The sequence below is a fragment of the Marmota monax genome, unplaced genomic scaffold (assembly GCF_021218885.2).
Source record: "Marmota monax isolate L192 unplaced genomic scaffold, Marmota_monax_Labrador192_F-V1.1 WCK01_AAM20220418_F8-fsc00163, whole genome shotgun sequence".
Classification (NCBI taxonomy): domain Eukaryota; kingdom Metazoa; phylum Chordata; class Mammalia; order Rodentia; family Sciuridae; genus Marmota; species Marmota monax.
In genome coordinates, this window is record NW_026693660.1 from 2,235,236 (window position 1) to 2,257,159 (window position 21,924).

Consider the following 21,924-nt stretch of genomic DNA (forward strand, 5'->3'; position numbering starts at 1 on the left):
ACAAATTATTTCTCAAAGTGCCTTTACAGATTTAAACTTCCACCATGCAATGTCTAGAAATAGCCATTTCATTTCCCCATACTTTTTTTTGGAGCGGGGTGCATGGGGGTGATTACTGGGGACTGAACCCAAGGGCACTTAACTTAACCTCAGCTCTGTTTATTTTTTATTTTGAGACAGGGTCTCACTAAGTTGCTGAGGCTGGCTTTGAACTTGCCATCCTCTCACCTCAGCCTTCTGAGCAGCTGGGATTACAGGCCTGCACCACAGCACTCAGTCTCATTTCCCCATACTTTTGACTGGTTATTTTAATTTCTTTTTTATTTTATTTTTTTACATTTTTTTTATTGTAAGTAAGGCTGAATATCTATTTACATATCTACTAGCACTATGTATTCCCTCTTGTGATTCAGCTGTTCTTGTCCTTCCCCATTTTATTACTGGGACATTTTTTAAAAAATCTATTTTAAGACATCTTTATGTTAGGAAAATAATCTTTTACTTCCTGTGTATGTTACAAATATTTTTTGAACTCTTTTAATTTTTCTTTTCACAATGTTATGGTGACTTTTAAAGGGAAGAATAGGGGAGGGTTAGAGGGTATTATTTATTTTTTGCAGTACTTTGTTGGAAGCTTGAAACCAGGCCTTGGCACAATAAGCAAGTGCTCTGTGACAGAGCAACAACCCCAACCCCCAGTTTTTTGTTATTAATGCAAAGACATCAGCTTTTTAAAATAGTTTCCAGCTGGGGTATTATTTTATTAGCAAGTAGTCTTCTAATGCTTAAAAAGCACTACTTTTTCTTACCAAGAATAAACTTATAATAAATTATTAGGTATTTTAATTTTAATTTATGAATATGATTCTTAAAATGCATTTAAATGCCAGCATATTTTAAAGATTTTTAACAACTGTAGAAGATCAAGATTCTCAATGAAAAGATGTATTAACTAGCTAACATGTGTGAAGCACTGATCCTCAGCACCACATAAAAATAAAATAGATATTGTGTCCACCTATAACTAAAAAATAGATCTTTAAAATAAAAAGATGTATTAAGATACTGATTCTCTGAAGCCAGTTCTGTCACCATGTGTTCTTAGGTTACTTAAACCTCCCTAAGCTCAGTGTCCTTGTCAGAAAATCGAAATTAATAGTACACCTGTTGGAGCCGGTTGCAGAGTCGTACACCTGTAATCCCAGTGACTCTGGAGGCTGAGCAGTTTGAGGCCAGTCTGGTAATGTAACAAGACCCTGTCTCAAAATAAAAAGGGCTATCGATGTGGCTCAGTGGTAAAACAGAATAAGTTGAATCCTGATTTGCTGAAAGCAGACCTTGTAGCTATTTTCAGCTCCTCCCAAGCTGCTCTGTTTTTGCTACTTGAGAGGGAAAGCTGATTTGGGTTTTTCTTTTTGTCTTGGTTCTAGCACATGCAGATGACAATCCAGGCTCTCCAGGATGAATTGCGAATCCAGAGGGACCTGAATCAGTTGTTTCAGCAAGACAGTAGCAGTAGGACAGGTGAACCTTGTGTAGCAGAGCTGACAGAGGAGAACTTCCAGAGGCTGCATGCTGAGCATGAGCGGCAGGCCAAAGAGCTGTTCCTTCTACGAAAGACCCTGGAGGAAATGGAGCTTCGTATTGAGACACAGAAGCAAACCTTAAATGCTAGGGATGAGTCCATTAAGAAGCTTTTGGAGATGTTGCAGAGCAAAGGTCTGTCTGCCAAGGCTACTGAGGAAGACCATGAAAGAACAAGACGGCTGGCAGAGGCAGAGATGCATGTCCACCACCTAGAAAGCCTTTTGGAACAGAAGGAAAAAGAAAACAATATGTTGAGAGAGGTGAGTGACCACTTCTTCGGTTGTGATTTCTTTTTGCCTTTTCCCCCTTATTTTAATCAGCTTCTTGGCCTAGTTAAATTTATATGCTCTACCATGCTATTAGAAGGGGGTTTTGTCTTTTTTGTTTAAGTGCTTCACTGATTTCTATTCTGATTTGCTGTCTTACTTGTAAGAGATGACATCATCTGGAATACATGCTGGCTCCACAGCTTTCTGGAATCTCCTGCCCTTCACCGCACACATACCTGATTTCTAGATGCTGGTTGATGCTTGAGGGGCATAGAATTACTTACCTATAGATTTATTCACAGAGACAACACAACAAAAGCAGTAGCTAACTATTGTTGAATTTTAAAATATTAATAAGAGAAAGTAAGCTGGTACCTTAGTTTACGTGTATTTACAATGTCCTTGGAAGCAGTAGTGGATGTTTGCCTTGTGGTTTCCATGGAAACTGTTGCCTTGCTATAAAAGAGATAAAAATCATTTGCTACCATGGAGGCTCAGATGGAAAGAATGACACAGAGACACACTCTTACTTATTTTTTGAGAGGAAACTCAGATTTGAGCTGATATGTGTGACTATTGATATTTTTTCACTTTTCTAGGTAATGCTTCATTTTAAGGAAGCATAAGAAGAATTCATCTTACGTTAAAATAAATTAATAGCTATAATAACTTATGGTCAGATTTAGGATAACTCACATTTGGATACAGGGCAAAATCCCCAAACTTTGTTAGTGGGTCTCAGTAATCCCTTTTTAAATAAATTGCAAAGAAAGAGATTTAAAAAAATGATATATGGGCTGGGATTGTGGGTCAGTGGTAGTGTGCTTGCCTAGCATATGTGAGGCACTGGGTTTGATTCTCAGTACCACATTTAAATAAATAGAAAAAAAGGTCCATTGACAATTAAAAAAATATTTTTAAAAAAGACATTTTCAAAGCAGCAAAAGTAGTAATTGAAAAAATACTTCTCTAAGTTTGTAGTTTGTTCCATAATTTCCCCTTTTGTAAAAAAAGAAAAAAATTAATCTGCAATCTTTATTTACAGCTGGGGCATTTTATTTTTAAAAATTTCATTGTTTTTTTTAAAACAATTGATTTTAGTACATAGAAAATCCATTGTAGTTGATTATTTTTAAATTTAGAAAATAAGATGAGCAAAAACTTAAAAACCCAACGTATTACTAACAACTAAAAGTTGTTATTTGTTATTTAAATGTTTCCAGTTTTTTTCCCCCCTGTACTGGATTGAACCCAGAGGTGCTCTGCCACTAAGGTATATTCCAAGACCTTGTTATGTTTTATTTTGATAAAGAATCTGAGTTTGCCCAGGTTGGCTTCCAATTTGTAATCCTCATGTTTCACTATAGTCATTTTTTCCCTACATATGTTTATTTCATTATTTCTGTTTCTTTTTCTATTCAGTAATACTTCTATAATGGTGGAAATATTCCATATCTGCTCTGTCAGAAATGGTAGCCAATAGCTGCATGTGGCTCTTTAAGCGGTTGAAATGTGGCTAGTGTGACTGAGGAACTTAATTTTAAATTTATTTAAATGTAACTTTTATAGATAAATAAAATTTTTATTAGTATATACATTTAACTAATGCCTGCTGTTTTAGTACAACTAAGCATAATATGATGTCTTATGTTTTTTTTTTTTCATAAATTGCCTTGACCATCTTTCTCCATCATTTCTTACAGATTTTGGTAATTTCACATGACTTTATAATATTCCATTGCATTTATTTGAACATCTTTTCCTGTTGAAAATTTGCAATTTTCAGTATTATAAAACACTGATGCACTGAATGAATGTTCTTAACTATATATCCATGTATGTTTTTTGATTTTTTTTTTTTGGTGGGGTGGGTAAATTCATAGAAAGAAATTTGCTTAAATGGTGTGTACATTTTCAAAATTTGAATACACTTGTCCTCTAGAGTGGTTGGGCCATTTTATACTACAAGCAATATGTACTGTTTTGTGATTAATCTCAGCTATGTACATACTACACTCTTCAAATTACCATAATGTATTGTCTGAGGACACTTTCTGTCATATACCATGTTACAAAAAATCCTGAGTTTCTTTCAGTTTACATTCAAGACTTTATAATTTAATAAGATAGATCAGAGCCTGGCTGTAGATCAGTGTTGAAGAAATTCTCATAATCTCAAAGAGACCATGCAACATGAAAACTATACCAGCATCATGATGAAATGTGAATGTTAAATTTTTGCTGCTTGTCTTGTTCTGAATATTTCAGCCTGTGCTAGTTCTTTGAGTTTTGGAGTTCATAAATGCTGAATAGCTAAAGATTGTAGAAAGCCACAGGGAACAATAAGAAATACGGTAAATTTGAAAGAGTAGTGGGAAAACCCAAGAATTAAGGATGAGTTTTTAAAAACAAGAAAATCTACAAATATTAAGTCTTATGTACATAATGTGGGAAGAAATGTAGGCCTTGCTAATAATCATACCAATACACAATTTCAGGTTGCCATTAGTAACATAGCATCATCTTATAAGAAATGTAAACATACTATTTACAATTATTTGAGAGCAAGTGTAAATGATTTCTTCACAAAGTTTTGGAATATTTATTCTCCTTTCTGTTTCTCATACTTGCCTTTAAGATTTTAGGTTTTAATTCTGTGAAGTCTCCCTCTGTAGCTTTGGTATTGTATTGATCATACATATGTACACTTCCGTATGTATTTCTTCATTGTTGTTCACATAATATTTTGCACCAGGGTTATATATTTTCTTAGTCTTGGCTGCAATGACAAAGATTACTATAGATTGGGTGGCTTTTACAGCAACACTTGTTTCTTACAGTTCTGGAGGTTGGAGAGTCCAAGATCAAGGTACAGGTGTCTGATGAGGACCTGTTTCCTCTCTCTTAAGACTGCTGTCATCTTCCTGTGACCCCCTTCTCACATGGTGACAAAGGGCAAGAGAGGTCCCTTTTATAAGGGCACTAATCCCATGAATAGGATTATCCTCAAAGCCTAATTAACCCCTTTTCCTCTTACCATCACACTGAGGATTTAGGGTTTCAACATATGAGTTTTATGGGAACACAAATCATTTTTTATCTGTATAGTGCCAGTGTCTGACAAGTCCACAATATTTGTTAATAAATGCTTGTTGAATAAATTGAAATATTGGCAGAGATAATTAAATCTATTTAAAGAAAGAAGGATAACTCCCTCCTCCCAAAATGGATAAAGGTCAAAACCAAACCTCCAAAGTTATGTTATATGCACCTATAGTCCCAACTACTCAGGAAGCTGAGGCAGGAAGATTACTTGATCCCAGGATTTGAGGTCAGCCTGGGCAACATAGTGAGACCCATATAGAAAAATAAAGGAAACAACAATGGCGAACTCCTTCTAACCAGTTTTGCTTATATATTTAGATATGAACATTACAATAAAATATTAGCAGATAGGGTTAGCATTATGATAAAGGAAAATACTACATGACCAAAAGGAGTTTATTTCAGGAATGATAGGATGACTTAATACATAATTTTATTTGTTTTAGGTGAAAGGAAAAGAGAATCTCATGGTGTTTGTTGGCTATTGTAAAATGTTATATATTTTGACAATCAGTTCAAATAAACTCTTAATAAAGTAATAATTGAATGATATTTTATATCCTGTTTTAAATAAATAATAGTACAATAAATGTACTTTGAAAACACATATTTCACACTAATAGCCAGCATTATGCTTACTGATGATCACATACTGGAAATGCTTACTGAAGTTAGGAAGTGGTCACAGAGGTTTGTTCTTATTAGTATTTGACATTATTTTGGAAATGTTAGGTAGATAAGAAAATTGAATAAATAGCATCATTAATGAAAAGGATGGAGCATAATTTTCATTATTGCATAGTTAGAAACACTAATATAAATATGTCAGCTTCCCCCAAATCTATAACTGTAGCAGAACTGCAATGGGAATATTCTTGAAACATGCCCAAATGGTTTTGCAGTTTATTTGTGAGAACAATGCAAGTGGACTTACCTAAGTAAATCATGATACATGATCCATTGGATTAAAATGTGTGGAACTGGCACATAAGTAGATAACTATATCAAGGAAACAGAATTGAACCCAGAGTTAATATAAAGATGACATGAATTGAGTATAATGGCTGTCATTTGGAAAACACTCATCTTAGTTATACCACATTAAATGCCAGATGAAATAAAGAGCTAATTTTTAAAAAATTCTTTCAAATTTTTTATACATTTATTTATTTATTTATTTATTTTTACGTGGTGCCGAGGATTAAACCAGGGTCTGACATATGCTAGGCAAGCGCTCTACCGCTGAGCCACAAGCCCAGCCCCAAAGAGGTAATTTTTTAAAAATACTTTTTTAGTTATACATGGACATAATATCTTTATTTTGTTTGCTTATTTTTATGTGGTGCTGAGGATCGAACCCAGTGCCTCACATACGTGAGGCAAGTGCTCTGCCACTGAGCCACAACCCCAGCCCTAAAGAGCTAATAAAAAAAAAATGTTTATTTTTTTGGTGTAGAGGGACACAACACAATGCCTTTATTTTTATGTGGTGCTGAGGATCGAACCCTGGTCTCGCCTGTGCTAGGGGAGCGCTCTACTGCTGAGCCACAATCCCAGCCCCCTAAAGAGCTAATTTTTTAAAAATAAAAACATTAGAAGAAAATGTAAGCAAAAAGATTTTAATAAAATCCTTGACAATTAAGACTTATTACCATAGCAAGAACCTTAAAAAATTAAACATGTTTGCTAGAAGATATAATCTAAAGCTATAATGATATTTTAGGGTAAAGTTTTGTAACATGATTAGACTGTTACATAAAGATTGTTTCCAAAGCAGTAAGATGCTGGAAGCGCTTTGTGTGTCTGAATCAATCTCTCTGTCTTTCTGTCTCTCTCTCACTCATCTAACATTTATTAAGCCTGTAGTGTGTATTTCATCTTGGAATAGGCACTGAATATACATTTTTTTTTTTCTGTCAGAACACATGGTCTTTGTCTTCCTAGAATTAAAAAATCTGGTGAGACAGTTAACTCATAATTATGAGATGAAATAAATGATATGGGTGTAGTTACAATATTTATGTTGAAGAAGGGGATTTTTTTAAACAAGGTACATGTCTTTGAGGAAGTGCCCTTTAAAAAGTAGAGATCTGAAGAAACAGAAGTAGTCAACCTTGCAGAGCAGTTTGGTAAAATCATTTCTCTAAAAGAGGTTAACAAGTTTCAAAGGCCTGGTGGGAAGTTTTGAGGGAACAGGAGGAAGGCCAAGAGCAGCATCCTATACAAGGAGAAGGCTTGACGAGATGAGAAGTTGGGAAAGTATCCAGAGTTAGATTCATTAATTCATTCCATTCATCAGACATTTCTTGTGTACCAACCATGTGCAAAGAAATAAGGAGATAACAGTGAACAAAGTTAAATCCATGCCCTCTAGGAGGCAAAGTTCCTGCCTTCAAGATCCTTGCGGATGGGGCTGGGATGTGGCTCAAGCGGTAGCGCGCTCGCCTGGCATGCGTGCGGCCCGGGTTCGATCCTCAGCACCACATACAAACAAAGATGTTGTGTCCGCCAAGTACTAAAAAATAAATATTAAAAAAAAAAAAATTCTCTCTCTCTCTACCTCTCTCTCTCTCACTCTCTCTTTAAAAAAAAAAAAAAAAATGATCCTTGCGGATAATAGGATAATTTTCTTCAAAGTGCCAGAGAAAAACTATTCCACTTGTGTAATTAAGAGGATTATGAGCTGATTTAGCTTTTAAAACTTACTCTTATTGTGTGAGAGTATTGTGTGGGATGGCAGGGAGAGAGCAGACATGAACAAGAAAGTCTAGCAAGGAATTTAATCTAGGTTAAGTGAGTGGTATCTTGATTGTTAGTATGACTCATGAGTTAAGGCTTAATACTAGATAGGATTTTATAGTTACTGTCAGTAAAGCAGCAGTTCTGATTTATTTGCCTGTGTACTCAAAGGTATACTCATAAATGTTCATTTTGTCACCACTCTAGTTGATGTATGAGCATTGTTAATATTTCTCATGTTAGCTTTAATTTTGTTTAGTATCTTCAGAAATATTCTGTGAATCAGCATTGAAACAGAGTAGCCAAATATAGACAAATTTATGAAAACAGTTAATAATGTCTGATTAAATTATTTTTAATTAAGTGAGAAATTGGAATTCTTAAAATCAGTATTAAAAAAATTTAAATAATAAAAAATTGTGTCAGAATTTATTTTGAGGCATTTCCCCCCATTTCTTTCCAGCACGTAAAATAGTGTTGTCTTATAATCAGTGGCATTTTAGATTTGATGAAATATAATAGCATTAAACAATAGTTCTATGTGGTAATATTTATGGTATGACTTGTTAAAAGTTTTGTTTTATTTATGAACATGATTCTGTAGATAGCAGCAAATAATTCTCCCTATAAAGCCAAAGAGGAAAAAGTAAAATTTCAATTAACCATTGTATTTTGTTTATGTTGAAATTACAGTGTTCTTTGACTACTACTGTTAGTTTTTTTTTTGTTTGTTTGTTTTCCTGTAGCACCTTTCCTTTGATTGGTAAAAGAGTGATGCCATCTATTGGACAAATGCTGAATTACAAGTCAGATTTGGTTAGTGGTAGGGCTTAGAAATATATATATCACCTTTATTTTATTTATTGTATGTAATGCTGAGGATTGAACCCAGTGCCCCACACGTGCTAAGCAAGTGCTCCACCACTGAGCCACAACCCCATCCCAGAAATAGAGTTTTAACAAGCTTTGTAGGTGATTCTGTTAACACACCAAGTTTGAGATCTAAACTTTGGTTCTTAGTCTGTTGGCAGAGAATATCCAAATTGGTATGGAATGTTTTGATCTTTAATCTGTATTCACATCTAAAGGTATTGTCTTTAGGCCAATTCAATAATATATTTCAAACCTATGTGTGTGCTCCAGTTCTTAAAAATGTAGGTAACTCTTGTGATGGGTAAAATACAGATTTATTTAAAACTATTATTGCATTCTGCTAGTTTTTTTTTGTTGTTAATATGATATTTTAATCAACAAACCTTGTTAGTATAACTGCTTTCTTGTTAAGAGTTTATAGAATGTTTAAGGTTAAAAGTTTCATGTTTGAGTAGGTTCTAGGTTAGGAATTCTGAATATAACTAGAACATTTGAGGAATGCCTTTCTGTTTTACTTGCTGCTGGAAGGTATAAACAGGGGAGACTGAGGAAAAAATAGAGATTATATAGAGAAAAGCAATAGGTAAAATATTTTGACAATGAATAGGTGTAATTAAAAAAGAAAAGGGAGTCCCTAAATTAGTTTGATCTTTTTATGGGGGGAGGGCGGTTACCAGAGATTGAACTCAGAGGCACTTGACCTCCGAGCATCCCAGCCCTATTTTGTATTTTATTTAGATATAGGGTCTCAGCTGAGTTGCATAGTGCCTCTTTTTTTTTTTTTTTTTTTTGCTGAAGCTGGCTTTGAATTCGCAATCCTCCTGCCTTACCCTCCTGAGCTGCTGGATTATAGGCATGTGCTGCTGAGCGCGACTGCTGCCATCTTTTGTAGTGATTTTTGAAATGAGAATAGTTGAATGTTACATTTATTCATGCTATTATTCCTCCTCTGTTTTTTGGTGCCATTGGCCTCTCTTTTCTATTTTGGCAAAAAGATATGATTTCCCAGCATAATGAAATTAATGGAGGCAAAAGGTTAAAGTACTATGCTACTCATCATTGTCTCATGAAGATGCTGAAAAAGTGATTCATATTTAACTTCCCTTTCTTTATTTTTATCTCCTCTGTATTGTGAATACAGCAAACCCAGAACACATGTGGAGGAGTGAATCACTGAAAGGGCTTTACACACATTTGGTGCTTCTACCCTTGACTCGAGTGTGGAAGGCTAAAATCTAAAATTTGAGCAAAAGAAATTTCAGACCTAAATACTGCTTTTCAATTACGAATGTTCCTTTAATACAGATGTAAAATTAAATATTGGCTTACTTTCAAGAAAGAAATCACTACTGCTGGTGCAATGGCACATGCCTGTAATCCCAGTGATTTGGGTGGCTGAGGTGGGAGGATTGCAAATTTAAGGCCAGGCTGGGCAATTTGGTGAGACCCTGTCTCAAAATAAAAAATAAAAAGGGCTGGGAATGTGGCTCAGTGGTAAAGTGCCCCTGGCTTTAATCCTCAGTACCAAAAAGCAAAGCAAAACAAAACAAAGCCTGCTAAAGAAAAGGAGAAATATGAAATTTGGTTCCTAACTTGTGTTCTAACTCTAGATTACTCATTATTCTTGAGAAAGTAAACACAGTTTTCTTCTGTCTACCACAGTTGACAATGTGACAAGGTCCAGATAATTCTACCCCTACTTTGAAGTTCTTTATTTTTTTGAATGAAAAATTTCAGGCCAGTAGGAGCAAAATGAAGTGAACAAATGATATATTCTTTTTACACTAGTTTGAATAGTACATTCACTTCTATTACCAGAATCTCTTTTCATTATTAACAGTGCATGAGTCAGAGGGTTGATGTAGTTAGTGGGACAGTGTAGTTATGACCTCACTGACAATAAGTTGTGTTCATAGTGAGCTTTAATGTGCAGGCCTCTGAATAGAAGGTTGCTATGAGTGATGGGTTTTCACTTGTTGCACTAGGAAAGCTTTATGCCTGTGAATGGTTTAAAATGTTTACTAGTTCCTTACTATATGCAGACAGATATTTTTATTCAAATGGTTTCTGTTTTCTTTTCATTTTCCTTATATGCTTGCAGAATTTATAGTTGAACTTAGTTTCTTCTTAAAGTAGAGCATTTTGAACTTACCTGTTTGGAATTAGGTAATGGGGAAGAGGAAAGGTCATAAACTAGGTAAAAATTTCAATTATGAGGTATTTCAAAGTTGTGCAGTTTTAATATTTTCAATTGTGTATAGAACTACCAAATAAGAAATGTCAAAGTGTAGGTTATAGAGTTTTATTAATATATGAAGATTGTTTAAAATTAGAGGGTCTATTTTATTTTGGGGTATATATTTAAAAAGTTCATACTCATTTTATTATTAAGTATTGGCTGGGGCTGTAGCTCAGCGACAGAGTGCTTGCCTTAGCATGTGTGTGGCCCTGGGTTCCATCCTTAGCATCACATAAAAACAAACAAGAGAAAGTATCTACTATGTATCCAGTCTATCACCTTGTTTACAGAATGGAAATTAGATTCAGTGTAGACAAACTGAAAGCTGGCTAGTTTGTTTAAATGCAAGTGGGAGTTTATTACCTTCTGAACTGATGTGTTAGGTGTTGAGATGGAAGATAAGCAGATGGTTTCAAGAGATTATTAAAAACTTAAAAAGACAACATACAGAAAATAGTATAAAACATATGTTATAGTTGAATAAATTATAAAGTCATCAGCCTTGTAACCACCACCCAGGTCTAGAAAGAGAACTTTAACAGCCACCTGGAAGCTGCTCAGGTACATTATCCCAGTCAGAACTCTGTCCCTTTCTTCTAAAAGTAATCACAATCCTGGCTTTTTGTAGCAGCCATACCTTTGATTTTTATTATACACATCACATATGTATCCCTAACATTACAGTAGTTATATTCCATTAACAAATTAATATCATTCCTAAGTACCATCCCTAGATATTGTGTCTTAGTTTGGTCCATTTCTCAAAAATGTGCTTTAAATTTCTTACAAATTTCCTTTTAATTCCCCATTTTCCTCATGTGGTTCAACCATTTCTTAGCTTATTAGCTAGAATGATAATTTTATCATATTTGTGATTTCTGTGTTTATTTCAGTCAAATGACTTGTCTCTTGATTTTAAGCCATATTTTCCTGCTTTATATGTTTAGTAATCTTTATATATTGTGTAATTTTCTGTTATTATAGTACAGATATTTTAGATGAATTGTTATTAAATGCTTTGATTCTTTTGTCTCCCTTAATGAAGTTTTGCCTTGCAAGAGTTAATTTACTTGTGTTCTTTTGAAGACTTGCTTTTAAACTCTGTTAGGGCTGGTTTAGAATAGACTTCCCTCTGGAGATAACTTAGCTCTACTCCTAAGGCTTGACCTTTCTGGTATCTCTGCTGAATGTCACTGTATTCACTCCACTTTGGCTCTTTGGAACTTGAATTTTTTTGTGGCAGTTCAGGCAGTTGCTCAACTCAGCTCCCAGAGAGTTGTTCTTTCTGTAGTTCTTCATATGACCTTGTGGAGTCTTCTGGGAATGCAGAGCTTTGTATTTGGCCAGACTCAAAGGGACCCCACCAGATTAGATACTAGTGGTTTTCTGGTGAGCTTTCTTCTTGGTGTTATTTTGCTCTATAAATTTCCACTGCTTTTAGAAGTCTTACTTGCTGGTTTGTCTTAAGGTCTCTAAGCTTTCTTTCCTTGTGTCATGTATTAGACAGCAAGTCTGGGCCATTATAGGGGTTTTTAGCCCCATCCCCCCCTTCCCTCCTGACCGGCATGAGAGTTTGGGGAGAGCACACCCCGGCCAGGATAAACCCAGAAAGGAAAGGGTCGACTGACCACCCCGCCCGCACCCAGCCCTCTCTCACTGGAGGACAATCAGATGTGTCAGGGAGACCAGTCAAAGCAGGATCTCAATTTATTGAGAAAACACACACAGCTAATATAATGTACAGGAGCCAATCAGGATAAAGGTCAGCAGGGTGGGGAGAGTTCTGAGCCTATCCTGGAGGTGGTCTGATTTTTCCTCACCCCAGGTAACACCTTCTGGCGGATCTCCAGGCACTATCTTAGTCACATATGGCCCCAGGACCAGGAAGCAGGTAGCAATTTAGGTTTCCTCTTTTCTGATGCAACATGCCCCACATGTTGCATGCCCTACTTCAAGTTAGGTTTCCTCCTTTCTGATGCAGCATGCCCCACATGTTACATTATGCCCCACAGGCCATCACCTTATGTCTCTTCTCTCAAATTATCATATTCTCAAATTGCTTGTTGTCCAGTGTCTGAAAACAGTTGTTTCATGCATATTGTGTAATTTTCTAATAGTCTATGACAGAAGGGCCAGTCTGTTAACTTCCATTATAGTCAGATTGTGCTGATCTTGCAGAGTGAGAAGTATAGTTGGAAGTTCATTGAAGGATTTGAAGCTGATTAATACCACAGTGTTCTTTCCTATTTTGCCAAGATCACAGCAGTGCTATCTTGAGAATGGATAAAAGATATGGGAGAAAACTCAGTAGAGTCTGTGTAGTAATTTAAGCTTAAACTAGATTAGAAATGGATAGATTGAAGATTTTGGAGATAAAACAATTAGGATCTACTGTTGAATGGGTTGTGGGAAATGAAGATTGGAAGGAGGGAAAGGAGATTCTGTGTTCTGCTTTAGCCACTGGGATGGCAATATTGTTTTAATGAGACGGTGAAGACACATCTCCTCAAATGAAGGGCCAGGGAAGAGCGAGAAAATCAGCATTTAGGAAAAAAAAAATTGAGTTACTTATTAGTCATCTAACTGGAGCTGTGAAATGTGCAGTGAGATGTGACTCTTGAAATCAGAGCAGAGGGTAGGCCTAGATACTTACCAGCAGCATCTCCATTATATTTAAAGCCAACTAGTACAGATCAGAGTTTATTTGAAAAAGTATAGAGTTTGGACTGCTACATAACATGGAGGTCTAATTTTAAAATTTGGGCTGGAGTTGTGGCTCAGTGGCAGAGCGCTTGCCTCACACATGTGAAGCACTGTGTTCGATCTCAGCAGCATATAAAAATAAATAAAACAAAATAAAGATATTAAAAAAATTTTTAAACAAATATTTATTTATTTATTTTTAGCCACAGTCTTGCTATGTTGCCCAGGCTGCCGGAGTGGTCTTGAATTCCTAGGCTGAAGTGATTCTCCCACCTTAGTGTCCTGAGTACCTAGGACTTGGAGGTGTAATTTAGAAGGAAGAACCTACAAAGAAAACAGAGAGGGAACAATTGGAAAAAGAAAGAAAATCAGGGGAGGCCAGGCCTGTGGAACACACCTGTAATCCCAGCAGTTTGGGAGGCTGAGGTAGGAGGATCATGAGTTCAAAACCAGCCTTAGGGCTGGGGATGTGGCTCAAGCTGTAACACGCTCGCCTGGCATACGCGGGGTACTGGGTTCGATCTTCAGCACCATGTAAAAATAAAATAAAGATGTTGTGTCCACCAAAAACTAAAAAATAAATATTAAAAAATTCTCTCTCTCTCTTAAAAAAAAAACCCCAAAACCAAAAAACAAACAAACAAAAAAACAGCCTTAGCAACATAGCAAGGCCCAAAGCTACTTAGACCCTGTCCCAAAATAAAAAAATAAAAAGGGCTGTTGATGTGGCTCAGTGGTTAAGTACTCCTAGGTTCGATCCCTGGTAACAACAATAAAAACAAAAATCAGGGGAGTGTGGTACCATGATAGTCAAGAGAAATAAAATATCTAGGTGGGAATGAACTATTACTTTGGATGTTTCTGAGAGTTCTAGGAAGGCTGGGACAGAAATGTGTTTGTTAGATTTAGCAGTTCAGATATGATGGGTTGTTTCAATGGAGGAGTAGGAAAAGAAACCAGATTAGGATGATTATTATGAAGGGATCTTATATGTTTGAAATATTATGATAGATAACTGCTGAGGATGGGGAAGAAAGGTAATTCTGTTTCTGCTGAGATTGGGTGGGTTGGGGTTGGGGGAGAGGAGAGAAAGAAAATGTGTCCTTTTAAAAATAAGTTACAGTGGCAGAGCAGCAAGGGCTACTCAAAGCATAAAGTGGATCATTGTTATAGTAGCAGTGAAAATGGCAAGAAATTCTTAGATTTTTGGAATGTTTTCAAGACAGAGTTAACTAGATAGGTTTCTTGATGACTTGAGAGAGAATGGAAGACATGAATAAGACTCAGGTTTTAGGCCGCAGCAACTGCAAGGGTGGAGCAGCTTTGGAGGCACCATCAATTTAGTCTTGGGCATGTAAAAAGTGTTTAATAAAATGTTTGTTAAACATGCAAGTGGGATACTTAGTTATTTAGAACTGGAATTAGGGAAAGGCAGAAGTTTTTTAGATTTTGGAGTTTTTCAGATTTTGGCACATTCATAATAGACTTCATCAATTGAGTACCTCTAATATGAAAATCTAAAATCATAAATGCTCTGAACTTGAAACTTGAGCATTACTGTTTTCACTCAAAAGTTTTGGATTTCAGTTTTCCAGGTTAGGGAATGCTCAAACATGTAAGATTTGGGGTATAGTGTTAGCAGGCAGAAGAGACGTGTAGGTATTTAGGAATTACTGGTGTTTAATCTGTTGACTATTTATAATTTAGGACTTCTGTGAGTTCATTAAAACAGTTTTTTTTTTTTTTTAAGAAAAAGTAACTCAGTAAAGTTGCAGATATACATATATATATATAAAATACACACACACATATATAAATAATTATATGTATTTTTATGTATTTATTTTTTAGTTGGACAGAATACTTTTATTTTATTTATTGATTTATTTTTATGTGCGCTGAGGATCAAACCCAGGGCCTCGGACATGCGAGGGTTTAGGAGACCCCCAGTGTTCTAAAGTGTTTCATTTTTTTTTTCTACCACTGAGCCACAACCTCAGCCCCAGAAGTTATACTTTGATTTCTCAAACTATTCTTTCTACTCAAGCAAGAATGAATAAATTAGGTGAAATGTATAACTAAAGTATTATCCATCCTTTTTATTATGCTTAATTCAGATGAGACTATTCATCTCTGTATTCCCTGGGGTCACTAGAGGTTGCCCAGGGTACTTTGTTGACCCTTTAACTCAGAGACATTCACAGAATCTGACAAGAGAAATGCCTGAGGTGGTCTGGTAACTTCAGAGTGACTCTTGAAGACATTTACATCCTTCCTTCCAGTCCTGAACTCTATAGGTTTTGGGTCAGGGCTGGGATACAGCTCAGCAGCAAAGCCTTTGCCTTGCATTCGCAAAGCCCTTGGTTCAATCCCCAGTTTGTGGGTTGGGGGAGATAAATTCTGAGGTTAAAAAAAAAGATCTGTGTTTTTCTGACATTTTCTAAACCTGAACTATTTAGGAAAGTTGTTCAACAGTCTTATCTTTTTCTTTCTACCTATAGCCCCACCCAAGAGATTTTCATCATTAGGTACCCAGGTAGTTATTAACTCTGAGGGTGAATACTAAGGAAAGGATGTTGTCAACCCAGATATTTTCAATACTTTGTGCAGTGCAGACTGGTTATGATAGCTTTCATTTTCTCCTGTAAGAAAGGGAACTTTTCTAATTTTTGGATCATTTGCAGTTCTGATTGTAGGTCTTAGAGTCAAGTGAAAGATAGACACACCACCCTGGTGATATGCTATAGTTTCAGCTATTGTAGGAACTGGCATTGGTGTGACCAATTTTATTTTTATTTTTATTTTTTAAAAATATTTTTTAATTGTAGTTGGACACAATACCTTTATTTTATTTATTTATCTTTATGTGGCGCTGAAGATCGAACCCAGGGCTCCGCATGTACGAGATGAGCGCTCTACCACTGAGCCACAACTCCAGCTCCGCCCCCTTTTAAAAAATACTTTTTAGTTGTAGTTGGACACAATATCTTTATTTATTTATCTCTATGTGGGGTGTGACCAATTTTAAATAACTAAATGTTCAGGGTCAGATATTCTTCTGTGGCTTCATGATTGGAATAGACTGAATGTAGTCTGGATTCCCTGATCAAGGGTTGGTCTTTCAGAAATAAGGCAGATACTGACAAAGTTGGAGTAATTATCTTTTACATACACCTACCCCTCGATTCCCTTTTAAAAAGACCATAGTGGGGAGGAGGCCACTGACTCTCCTTTGTTTCTGTTATATAGGAGATACACCGGAGGTTTGAAAATGCTCCTGATTCTGCCAAGACCAAGGCTCTGCAAACTGTTATTGAGATGAAGGTAAGTAAGAGCCTAATAAATCTCTTAAAGAATCTTATCAGTCATGGTTTCAAGTGTGAGTCTTAGAAAATAGTTGCTAATAATATTTCACTCACTTGTGAGATAGGACATTTTAAGACTTAATGAAAATAATGTCTTAGAATAATTCCAATTTTCATTCAGTTGTAAACCATAATTCAAATCAGACCAAAAAATTTTGTCTTTTGCCTTCACATCAATTGTTCTCTAAATTTTTGATTGGCTCAAGACCCAATACCTCCCTTAATGTGACAGGCTCACATCTTCTTTTTAAAGAAAATGCCCGCCAAATAGTGAGTTTCAGTAACCACAAATTGTCAGTCATTCCTTGAAGTAAAAATTGTGTTCCATGAAAAAAGTACCCAGTTCAGCTCACAACTCAGGACAACCACAAGTCCTGTTGCTAGGGACAACTGTCATATTTCATTATACTAAGTGCTTCATGCCTGCCCCTGTTTTGTCACATGAAATATGAAAAAGATGCATCCTTAATGGTTGAGATTTATTAAAAGCACTGTTTTGTTTTTGTTTTTTTTTAACTGTTTAACCAAGAACATTCTTATAAAATGTTGTTTCTTTTTAATTTTTTTTTTCTGTGAATGTTTGCCACTGAAGAATATAATGATTCACAGAGTGCTTTGTGCCATTGCCTTGATTTGTGCTAAGGCACTAACAGTTTTGCTCACTGTTGCTTTTATACCTTTAGTGCAATTGTTAACGTGGTGGAAAAGTCAAACATTACCACAGTATTATTATGGAAATAGTTTTGATCCTACAGACTCTGTGAATGGGTTTAGGAGACCCCCAGTGTTCTAAAGTGTTAAAAACTCTGCTTTAAGCAAATGAATTATTCACAGACTTTAGGCCATACAGAATGGTGACTGGGAGCTTGCTTTCTGAGTTAAACTCCCTGAATTCAAATCTAAGTGTAATAGTTGTGTGCTATGGAGCACTTAGCCTCTATGCCTCAGTTTCTCTCTCTCTCGCTCTCTCTCTCTCTCTCACTCATATGTGTGGAGTGAAACTAGGGCCTTACACATGCTAGGTAAGTGCTTTTACTCCTGAGCTACAACTCCAGTACATTTTATTTTTTATTTTGAGTTGCCCAGGCTGGGCTTGAACTTGTGATTCTCCTGTCTCAATTTCCAGAGTAGCTGGGATTACAGGTGTGCACCACCCCATCTGACTTTAATTTCTTTGTTGATAAATGGTGAGAAGAGTCTAATCCAGTGGATTGTTTTAAGATTTAAATTAGTTAAAACATGTAAAACACTTTGAATAGGACCTTGCACATAGTAAACATATAATCTGTTGCTGCAGTCTGGCTGGGCACAAAATCACGAGCCACTCAAGCAGGAACAAACTTTATTTTTTGAAACTGCCGCCAATGCCCCGTAAGCTCCCGGGAAGATTGCCTATCGACGCACACAGCATTCTCCCGGATCCCCGGAACCCAAGAGGAAGTTCCTCCTCCGGAATTCCCTCCTACCGCACTTCCCCAACCAATGGGAACTCTCCAGGAGTCCCGTAGCAGGCCGAGGTGGACAGCAGGAGTCCAATATCCATATGAATGCAAATCTTAACATAATCGTATCATCTCAGTGGCTTGCTGGCATCACCTTTCAACCAAAAATGCCATGCATCATATTACTTGGCTGTGGCTCTTAGCATCTCCCCCCTTCTGTTTAATTAAGCAACAAGCAATGTGGCTAGGGACCGTGCCTGTTAGGTTTGTCCAGTTCAACATATGGTTCTTACCCGTCATGGAATGAACTGACCTCTAGGCGTCAGCCTCCTGTCTTAGGTTGATACCACTGCAATTGGATCATACCCGTCACTGACTACCGGTCCAGCATATAGCCATACTTGTGGATAGGCCTATGCACCAGTTGGGAAGGTGAGGTTCTTTGCCTCACCTCTGTTGGCCCCCCAAATTAGACCATCACTAGTAGAAGGGAGGAGGATACAGAAATGCCACAACACCAAGTCAATTGACGGCTCCTTAGGAAAAATTGCATCACTGGTGACACATCAGCAAAGATATGCCAGCACTACCATAATTCGCTGCATCAACAGATAGATCACAATGCATACAAGTGATACATAGTCCAGGCAAGTTCTGTAAGCAGTTCAAAGCGGAGGAATCTATCAATATGTCCATTTCCTCCCAAAATAAATTGACTCATTGATTGAGCATTACTTGTTGAGTTATTATTCATAGATGCATCAGTTTATACAGTTTGTTGTGATAACTATCGAAGAAACTGTAGTTTGGTTTCATCTTTGTCTTCACCGGCACTGGGATGAAGATAGGCATTCTGACAATGATGCTAAAAAAAAAAAATTATGTAATATTCCAACAGGTACTAAGAAAACAACTTTTTGAACAATTTACATTATCCTGAACAGAATTATTAAATATAATGAAAAGGAAAGGTGAAAGTAAACAAACAGATGTGTTAACCTGCTTATTTGTACACATTTTAAAACAATCCTCAACAGCTGTTTACCCAATTTAAATTAAACCATTAAAATCACGTGAATAATAAAAAAAATTTCGGATCCATTTATTTATGAGCACTCCTCAATATGATATATGGACATACTCACATACAGACATAGAACACAAAACAGAAGTGTGCACACATAACATACAACACATAAGACAATAGTAAAGGCTTTGTAGCTTTACATAGGTGAAATCTCCATTGCAATGTTTAAAAACTCCACAGTCAAAAAATAAAACTGATCAGAAAAACATTAACCTAGGTCTGTATGAGCTTAAAAATAAAATAGAACTTTATGATGTGGGAAAAGCAATAATAAAATAGATATTGAAAAAAGCATCCTGGTTAATCACTGTCGCAGATGTAAGAATAGCCAAGCTGGAGTTCTGGATATCAGCTGTTGTGGATTTGAGTCAAATCATCTTTCTTTTGGTCTGTAGAAATTGTTTTGTTTAATCTCTCTGGAATCCAAATCGGCTGTTGTTCTCCCTGTGGAAACACACAAACAGAGCCCCGACTCCAGACAGTCACTGGGTCAGGACCTTTCCATTGTCCTGTTAGAATATCCTTCCAAAGTACCTTAGGCTTATGTACATTTTTTGGATACAAATGTCTTTCCGCAGCACTAAGCCCTGATGAATCCAAATTTAAAAAGTTTAGAGTAAAAAGGGTTATTTTAAGTTTATCTTTGGGGGATATATATCCCTTTCCAATTCCCTCCTTTTGTTTTAATAAGTACATTTTAATAGTTTGATGAGCTCTTTCAATTATGCCTTGTCCCTGTGGATTGTATGGAATTCCTGTTATGTGAGTAATGCGAAATGATGAGCAAAATTGTTTAAAAGAGGTAGAAGCATAACCAGGACCATTATCTGTTTTTAACTGTTTGGAACGCCCACAGTGGCAAAATTTTGTAAGCAATGAGCTATAACATCTTCAGTTTTTTTCTCCGGCATGAAGGGAGCCCATCAAAAATCTGGAAGAAGTATCAACTGTAACATGCAAATATTTTAATTTTCCAAATTCTGGCAAGTGTGTGACGTCCATCTGCCAAATATGGTTAGGTATCAGTCCTCTAGGATTGACTCCAAGATTAACTTGTGGTAAAAATGTCACACAATTTTGACATTGCTTTATTATATGTCTGGCTTGTTCTTTAGTTATTTTAAAATGCTTTTGTAAAGTATTAGTATTGACATGGAACCTTTTATGAAAATTTATAGCTTCTTCTATTGTGGAGAAAATATGTATGTCATGTGTAGATTTGTCTGCTAATTCATTGCCCAAACTAAGGGCTCCAGGCAATCCTGTATGTGCCCTGATATGTATAAAGAATGGATCTTTTCTGTCCCAGATTAGACTTTGTATAGTGGAAAGCAAAGAGAAAACAGTAGAGGAAGGGGAAATCCTACCAGCATCTTCAAGGGATACTATAGCATTAACTACATACTGACTATCAGAAAATAAATTAAATACAGAATCTTTAAACATCATAAAAGCTTGTAATACTGCATTAAGCTCTACCTTTTGAGCTGATTGTTTGGGTACTAAAAATGTAAAAGTTTGATCAGGGGTAACTACTGCTGCTGTACCATTATTTGACCCATCAGTGAATATATTTGGAGCATTCATGATAGGGGTTTTTCTTGTCATTTTTGGAAAAACTACAGGATGCTTAGACCAAAAAGACAACAAAGGATTAGATGGTAAGTGATTAATGAAACATTAGATTTACACATGATTATTGCCCAAGTATTTAACTCATTAGCTAACTCATCAATTTGATCCATAGTATATGGAGTAATAATTTTATTGGGAGAAATTCCAAACACTCCCTTTGCTGCTTTTATTCCTTTGAGTATTAATTGTCCTACAGCCTCAGGATACCTAGTAAGAATAGTTTTAGGAGAATAAGATAAATGTATCCACAATAATGGACCTTCTTGCCAAAATACTCCTGTAGGAATATTTTTTGTTGGTAGTACAATAAATAATAAAGGCAAACTTATATCAATTCTATCCAAATGCATATTTTCCATATATGTTTCAATGATTTTTAATGCCTTTCTTGTTTCAGGCGTTAACATGCGGGGTGAATTTGGATCTGATGGACCTTTTAGGATATCAAATAAAGGTTCTAGCTCTCCTGTTGGTATGCCTAGATAAGGCCTTATCCAATTTATGTCTCCCAATAACTTTTGAAAGTCGTTAAGTGATTTGAGTTGATCTACTTGTATTTGAATTTTTGGTGGACGGACCATGGTTGAGGATAATATAACTCCTAAATAATTAATTGGAAGATTTAATTGTACTTTATCTATTGCTATCTCTAGATTATAATTTTTTAATAAATTTGTAAGTGTGGCATAACATTCTAGCAATGTGTTTTTATCTTTATGTGCCAATAACACATCATCCATATAGTGAAATATTTGTAGTTCAGGATTTTGATTTCTAAGTGGCTGGATTGCTTTGTTAACATAAATTTGACACATAGTTGGACTATTAGCCATCCCTTTCCATTCATATCTCTGATCAGGACCTTCATGATTTAGTGCAG

At 35.9% G+C, this 21,924-nt stretch overlaps 1 protein-coding gene across 22 annotated transcripts in view; it reads left to right on the forward strand.

The window, feature by feature from the left end:
• The window catches only part of Erc1 (ELKS/RAB6-interacting/CAST family member 1), a 564,692-nt gene that overhangs the window by 107,810 nt on the left and 434,958 nt on the right, over positions 1-21,924 (forward strand). For all 22 annotated transcript variants that reach the window (XR_009228273.1, XM_058584138.1, XM_058584139.1 and 19 more), the window contains exons 3-4: positions 1,431-1,847; positions 16,765-16,839. Coding sequence is in view for 21 of the 22 variants with exons in the window: in XM_058584138.1 (XP_058440121.1) it covers positions 1,431-1,847; positions 16,765-16,839 (492 nt within the window). In the remaining variant the exon portion in view is untranslated. The remainder of the gene's footprint in view (positions 1-1,430; positions 1,848-16,764; positions 16,840-21,924) is intronic.